The sequence below is a fragment of the Tachysurus fulvidraco genome, chromosome 14 (assembly GCF_022655615.1).
Source record: "Tachysurus fulvidraco isolate hzauxx_2018 chromosome 14, HZAU_PFXX_2.0, whole genome shotgun sequence".
NCBI classification, from domain to species: Eukaryota; Metazoa; Chordata; class Actinopteri; order Siluriformes; family Bagridae; genus Tachysurus; species Tachysurus fulvidraco.
Window position 1 is genome coordinate 11,778,187 of NC_062531.1, and position 7,558 is coordinate 11,785,744.

The 7,558-nt window shown below is 37.2% G+C and overlaps 2 protein-coding genes across 2 annotated transcripts; one reads left to right on the forward strand and one right to left on the reverse strand.

Annotated features, from left to right (window-relative positions):
* Positions 1-640: 640 nt before the first annotated feature.
* On the reverse strand, positions 641-3,416 carry LOC113656311 (colipase). Its single transcript, XM_027167553.2, has 3 exons — positions 3,257-3,416; positions 2,937-3,059; positions 641-1,232 (listed from the first exon to the last, which is right to left on the reverse strand). Exons 1-3 carry the CDS (start codon positions 3,347-3,349, stop codon positions 1,092-1,094), a joined length of 357 nt encoding a protein of 118 aa, XP_027023354.1. The 5' UTR covers positions 3,350-3,416; the 3' UTR covers positions 641-1,091.
* A 728-nt stretch (positions 3,417-4,144) lies between these two features.
* lhfpl5b (LHFPL tetraspan subfamily member 5b) lies at positions 4,145-7,526 on the forward strand. Its single transcript, XM_027167551.2, has 3 exons — positions 4,145-5,429; positions 6,832-7,071; positions 7,325-7,526. Exons 1-3 carry the CDS (start codon positions 5,018-5,020, stop codon positions 7,336-7,338), a joined length of 666 nt encoding a protein of 221 aa, XP_027023352.1. The 5' UTR covers positions 4,145-5,017; the 3' UTR covers positions 7,339-7,526.
* Positions 7,527-7,558: the final 32 nt, after the last annotated feature.

Below are 7,558 nucleotides of genomic sequence, written 5' to 3' on the forward strand. Positions count from 1 at the left end.
TGCATCATTACATTTGGGTTGTTTGAAATGTATATGTGTAAGCTTAAAACAAATGTGTTCTCTTAGACTAACCTCTATATATATCTATATATATATATATCTATATATCTCTCTATATATCTATATATATATATATATATATATATATATATATATATATATATATATATATATATATGTGTGTGTGTGTGTGTGTGTGTGTGTGTGTGTGTGTGTGTGTGTGTGTGTGTGTGTGTGTGTGTGTGTGTGATTTTAAATTCATTTTAATGTGAAAATGTGGGTAGAATATAGATATAGTATCAGATATCCTTTGGTCTCATTCACTGATTTCATTTAAACCCGATCCAGGAACATTTTTGGATTTACAGGTATCCAGTCCAAATGTGTGCAATAGTTTGTATACCCTTTGCACATCAAATCTCAAACCACAAAATAAATTGATCAACCTTACGTGGAGGCAGTCATTGCATCATTGCACTAATTGCTGTTTTCCAATTTCTTACCTGCCATCTTTCACTTAACACCCTGATGTACAGGTCAACAACCATCCATGTGCTCAGATACTCACAGTTGTGTACTCTGCTACAAACTACACACAATAATGGATATGTTTAGCTGAGACACAGCAATTTGACTGTTGTTTTGTTCGAAAAGATTTTTTTAATTGATTGTATCAACATGCAACTCCATGACAGAATACCACCAATAACCAATAGTGTTATGCTGGCATGGGCTAAAATAACCCTAGCACTCAGAGATTCTGGATGACATCAGTGCTGACCTTGAATTTCCATTTTTGATACAGTTGGGCATTAGATATAATGTACTTTGAATATGGTGCTATGTTGTATTATTACTGGAAGTATGACTAAACTGAACTATAATCTTTTTATCTGAAAATCCATTAAAATTTCAGTATGGCTTTTGACAGGTAAATTGACTGATGTAGAGTGGCATTCAATCAATTTGATCAAAGTAATTCATAGTTTCTCATATCTGGGCATTTGAACATTGCCTTTGACATTTGATGCGCTGCATGTCTGCAATATTTGGGCTTTAAGTTTGTTCCATTCTGTGTTGTGTAATGAGCATTAGTTATTAGTAGTCTGAGCCCGACGAGGGTCTATGCAGGTTCCAAAGTTGGTGTTGACGATGGATCCTCCAATGGACCAGTCACCGTCACATTTTAGTCCGTCCTCACAAGTGCAGTGGTAATATGTACCATACAGGCTCTATGGGGAGAAAAACACTTTACTTAAGTATCAGAACTTCTTAGTGACTTCCACAATATCTGGCATATAGTAAACAGGCCGCTCTAAAAAGACAGATACAGGTTAACACTTTAAAGTATACTTTAACAGTACAAGAATAATCATACCTGAATTAACACATTAAAACTCATCATACTTAACTAGTTAAGGCTTGTAATATTCATGAACTATTACGGAGCTAACATTAACTACGCCATGATATGCCTATGATATGGATTTATGTGTGAATAACAACCATTTTATCAATTAATTAACACACACAAGTGAACGTAAACAAGCTCTATAAGAAAGAATATGACTTAAATATATGAACAAATTCAAATTTGCCATATACAGCTGCACAAACAAAAATACCACTGGATGGTGCAGAATTACTTCATTAATTTGCATTAATCTTCCTTATTCAACAGAGAAAGCTAACTATTAATACTATTAATAAACACCAATCATTTCATTTTTGTATTTTTCTTCAAATCCCACCTTAGTACTAGCACATGCTCTGGCTGGCTCGGGCCCAAGGCATTGCTCCTTTACCCACAAGGATGAACGATTTGAACTGATGTATGTTTAATTCCTATTCTTTAGTATAGAGCATGTTGATTTATTGTATGCCTATGTGTACAGTAACTAACAAACATACTACGAAGTGGTCCTTCATGCATGAATTCATGAATCATGTCTTGGTTAAGGTTAGCTCTTCATTAGCTTGTGATTAGTATAGCCTTTTTTTCATTCATTCATATTTATATTAGTATTAATTCAGGTATTAGAGCATGATTATTCATGTGTTGTTATTGTAAAAATAACCTTACTAGACAGTCAATAATTTCAGGATGTTAAGAAGAGTAACATAATATATGCACAACAATGTGAGAATAGTCAGCTGCAAACAGCCAGTTAATATAAACGTATGAAAAAGGACACAACCCTCCTTCATCATCTTCAAGTTTCAGGTCATTTTTTTCGATCAGCTGTACCACTGAACTATGTATAAATGCTTCTCTCAAGTTCGTTCGTTAGTGTCACTGTGAAGGCAGTGAACTGAAGAAAAGCTCTTAATTAAAGCCCCAATTAAGCTTTTATTTAAAAAAAGAAATGACACTGTTTACCGATAGATGGAATGGAAGATGTGCAGCCAATGTCATACGTCATGTAGGAAGCATTTGTGTTTTGGCAGAACCAAATTCTGATCTAATGTTTTCACCCAGTCCTAATTAGGCTAGGATGTTTATTTCAGTTAATAAATGAAATTAATTAAAGTATTTAAAATGAGTAAATGTTTACATTTTCGCTCCCTGGGTATAACAAAACATCTGCTACACTGACAGAATAGTGGTTTCTATTGAATGTTAATTAACATTTCATAGACTGCATTAGCTTTGGATGGAGTGTTTACATCACTGTTAGAGTTTTATGTTTAAATTGCATTCTTTCTGTGTATACAAATAGATAGAAATGTATACATTCAGTGGCTGTGGAAAACACCATGTTTGGTTGTTTCACTTTGAAAATGCTGCTATTAGCATTCTGAAATTTCAAATATATAAAAAAATTTATCATGTTCTTTAAGTTGGCCCAAAATGAATTAGGCAGTAGATTCATGCTGTTCCGTAAATGGCTGTACTACCCAAGTTGTGCTGATAATGTCTCTGGCATGGCCTTCACCTTTTTAGAGCATGTCTCGCTCTCTGCAGCGCGTGGGGCACAGCGAGCCAGGCTGACAGCGGAACCACGATGGCAGCAGGAGCTCTTGCACTGTGCACTGATGGCACATAGCTCTCCATTATTCTGTAGAGCAGACATTTTAACAAGAAATGCTAAAACAAATGGCAAACAGATACAAATAACATAAGTCATCCTAGGCACCAAGGAAAGAAGTAAATGTAGGAAATACAGGTTCCGTGGCACATCCAAAGAAAAAAAGTACTGTGGCAACTTTTAATCATTTAGTTCAGCAGCTTGTGCTCAGGTTTCAGCGCTCTTACCAGGTTGATGATAATGCCCCTTTCAGAAGTTTGAGTAGTAGTGGCCAGAGCTGTGGCCATCAGGCACATTGCAATCACTAACACAGCCCTCATGGTGTTGTGTCTAGATCCACAGTGAACTCACTTGCACAGGGTCTGTTTTATTTTTCCCTTTATATCAGATCTCCGTTCCTGCACCAAGGTCACAAGGGTTCATCTTTCTCAAATACAACTAAAGTACATCTGTGACTAAGCTCTAGGTTTCTTGACAGCTGTACAAACACAGCTGTTTTCCCATTAGTCCCTGTTAATGACAGAAGGTTTATTCCCATCAAGCTCTTTTAGTAGTGTATTAGTGGGCAATATTTCTGTGTTTTCATACAAGTCACTGAAACCTGGACTAAAATAAATACAAATATAATTAATTGCATTATAGAATTAATAAACTAAGAAAACATTGAGTTGATTCTTTTGGTTGCTCTCTCATAGCTCCAGGGTCTCCCTGATTAATTCTGTGTCTTGGTTACTGTTTGAGTTTCACTTATTCTCTTGTGTGCGCATTTCCTGTGTGTGAGTTCTCCTTGTCAGTAGCTGGAGTAGCTGATACACTAAATTTCCATTATATTTGAATGAGTGTGTGAAATGTGTGTGGACTGGCATCCCATCCAGGGTGTATTCCCACCTCACACCAAGTGTTCCTGTGTTCTATCACAGCCCTGACCAGGTCAATGGTGGGAGCAGCCAACATAAAAATAGTTTTTAAGCCAGATTTGAGCCAACACAAAAATAGTTCACTCAACATTGAAACACTGATAAACTCTCAAATGATGAAGCACCAGCTGTCTTTTTAATCGTCTCTCTCTAAAAGAATTTTTTTTAATAAACACATGCAGAAACACTCACCTGTTATTTTTAAACAGCTCCACCTGCTGGTTATTGCTCATGCTTTGAGGCTTCACTGCCACACCCATTTCGAATGAATTGTGTCTGAGCAAAGACAGAAATGAGGTCAATTCTCACTGTGCAGTGTTTCCTCCACATTAGGTTTAGATTTTAAACATTAGGCATTTAGATTTAGAATGTGGAACTTGATATTGATAGCTAGCAACTCATAGCACCAAACATTTAACACAGAAGAAGCAGCTTTTTCAGGTCTGTGAGACTTTCAACAATTTTTTCTGCTCTGCTTTCTCCTTTGCCTTTCCTCCAACCCTGAACCAGAACATCATATGTAAAATGCAATAGAAAATATTAGTCTGGCTTTTCAGCCACATTTGTAACAGCTTAGATGTCATAGATGGGACTATATGTAATACAGACATTAACATATCTCAGATTTTCTGAAGGTCACACAGACAAATGTGTGTACATTTAAAATATAGAAAATGACTTAAAAACCAGTTTTAAACAAAACACCCACCCTGTCTGAGTCTTCTTTATCTCATTTAGGAAGTAGCTGTATACTAACAACAAAGCTTGTTGCATATCCGATTACTCTGGTCAACTGTTTCGCCACCTTATTCTGATCACATTACCATTTAAAATTTATAGCCCATGACACCTCTGTTGGCTAGGACATTGTTTCTGACACAAAAGAACAAGTGTTGAAGTTCATTGGTCACTTTTTGAAGATGCATCCCCTTTTCTGTGAACTTCCAGTTATAACAAATGCATGGACCTCTGGTGTCTGTGGAAATGGATTTCTTGTAGAACAGCTTTAACAAGATAGGGGTTTTGAGGAAGTTTTGTTATCTTACTGGACGGCTCTAAATAATTATCAACATGCGGAGAATGCTTCCTGCCACGGAGGCGGTCAAAATCTACCAGACAAACTATGTGAGAAATGCCAGAGCCATAGGTGTCTTGTGGGCAATTTTCACAATCTGCTTTGCCATCATCACAGTGGTGGTGTTTATTCAGCCGTACTGGATAGGCGACAGTGTCAACACACCACAGTCTGGCTACTTCGGGCTCTTCTACTACTGCATAGGTAACCCCATCACCTCAGAGCTTGTCTGCAAGGGCAGCGTGCTTGACTTTAGCTCTATTCCATCCGGAGCATTTAAGACTGCCATGTTCTTTGTGGGAACTGCGATGCTACTAAATGTCGGAACGATGGTCTCCTTCAGCCTCTTCTTTTTCTGCAGTGCAGCCAGTGTGTACAAGATATGTGCATGGATACAGACTTCATCAGGTAAGTGTTAATCATATGGCTCTCTCATTTGTAAGTTATGTCATGACTTAAAATTTTTATATTTGAAGCTAATAGTTAATATGTAAATATACATATGCATATACATGAATATATATATATATATATATATATATATATATATATATATATATATATATATATATATATATATATATATATATATATATATATACACACACACACACACACACACACACACACACTGCTGTGAAAAAGTGTTGGCCCTCTTCTTGATTTTTTTTTTTTTTTTTTTTTGCAGGTTTGTCACACTTTAACGTTTCAGATCATCAAAAAATTGAAATATTAGTCAAAGATAACAAGTAAACTCAGCATGCCGTTTTTAAAAACAAAATCAAAAACAAAACAAAATCCAAACCTACATGGCCCTGTGTGGAAAAAGTGCTTTCGCCCTAAACCTAATAACTGATTAAACCACCCTTAGCAGAAAGAACTGTAATCAAGCATTCGGGATAACTTGCAATGAGTCTGTTACAGCGCTGTGGAGGAATTTTGGTCCACTCATCTTTGCAGAATTGTTGTAATTCAGACACATTGGAAGGATTTTAAGCATGATCCACCTTTTAAAGGTCTTGTAACAGCATCACAATAGGATTCAGGTCAGGACATTTTGTTTTTCTTCAGCCATTCAGAGGTGGACTTGCTGGTGTGTTTTGGGGGTCTGTGGTGTGAATAGTCACTTTAGTTCAGAAACGTTGCTGCAACCTGTTACCATGGTTAATGATATTACTTTGAACATGGTTGAATGCATGTCTAAACAATCTCTTAATGAGCTGTTAAACTGTTTAATGCATGTCTAAACAATCTCTTAATGAGCTGTTAAACTGTTTAATGCTAGATGATGTGTTATTGACCTCGGATGGTAGCCTACAGCATAAGTCAAGTCAGAGGTCCTTAGCTTCTGTGTTTACATACTTCAAATGTGCCTTCCAGCTCTACCAGGCAGAATTCATTACAAACGTAATACTTAACTAAGTGTTCTAAATAGCATTACTGCCACACAACTCTAAAGTCATTGGCTTGATCTTGACCAGACCTGCTTGAACATGTGTGCATGTTCTTCCCACTTCCCAAAAACATGCCAGTATTTGGTTCACTAAGATAAACTGCCCCTAGGTGTGAATGTGTGCATGCATGGTGCCCTGCAATGGACTGGCTTTCTATTCCAGGGTATTAACTCTCATGCAGTTATCAGGATGGGCTCTGGATCCACTGTGAGTAAAAGCTCATTGTTCTATTTCTACCAGCAGATAAAAGGTGTACTGGCCAAGAAACTGATTTGAGACCGATAAATAGAGACTGATAAATAGATGCCATACACGGTGCAAGCATGTTTTTGCTCAACGTGTTCTCCATTCTCTAGCTTTGCTGATGGTACTGGGCTGTATGATTTACCCTGATGGATGGGACTCTCCTGAGGTAAAGCGCATGTGTGGCGAGCAGACGAGTAAGTACACACTGGGGAACTGCACGGTGCGTTGGGCCTACATTCTAGCCATCATCTGCATCCTGGATGCACTCATGCTTGCACTTGTGGCCTTCACTCTGGGAAACAGACAGGACAGCCTGCTGCCTGATGAATTCCAACTGGAGACAGGGGAAGGTAAAACCACTAAAAGTTCATTATTTTCAAAAACATTTGTGTGCTTGGACTGTGATACTTGTGTACTTGTTTAGCTTTTCTTAAAGTGCGTCTCACTGCTACATTAAGGATACTAGAAAGCTAGTGGTTTGCAGTGTGTTAGGATTATATAATAAGCATTTCTTAAATTGAGTATAATGTTGAAGCTTGCTAGAGTAATGTATACAAAGTTTTGGCTTCAAGAACATGACAACATACTTCTCTGTCTCTACAGAGTCAAAAAACTGAATCCAGAAGCTGTTCTGACAACTGAAGATTCACAATGAGCATCCCATAGCCACTGAGCATGACCACCCTGGCAGATTGGTGTATACTAAAATTGGTAGAATCTAAACAAAAACATTACAAACTTGATGTATAGTAAACATTTTAAAAAACACTTTGCAGTCTATGTGAGTTTTCTCCATCTCAAACAATTTTGCCATTAGGTCATAAAGCACTGCTCAAT

What these genes read in the sequence shown, in the direction of transcription:
- lhfpl5b (XM_027167551.2), top strand. Translation starts at nt 5,018, where the DNA reads ATGCGGAGAATGCTTCCTGCCACGGAGGCGGTCAAAATCTACCAGACA. An exon ending in ATGGATACAGACTTCATCAG is followed by an intron (nt 5,430 to 6,831) that starts GTAAGTGTTAAT and finishes TCCATTCTCTAG; the next exon opens with CTTTGCTGATGGTACTGGGC.
- LOC113656311 (XM_027167553.2), bottom strand. Translation starts at nt 3,349, where the DNA reads ATGAGGGCTGTGTTAGTGATTGCAATGTGCCTGATGGCCACAGCTCTG. An exon ending in GGGGCATTATCATCAACCTG is followed by an intron (nt 3,060 to 3,256) that starts GTAAGAGCGCTG and finishes TCTGCTCTACAG; the next exon opens with AATAATGGAGAGCTATGTGC. An exon ending in GCGAGACATGCTCTAAAAAG is followed by an intron (nt 1,233 to 2,936) that starts GTGAAGGCCATG and finishes TTCTCCCCATAG; the next exon opens with AGCCTGTATGGTACATATTA.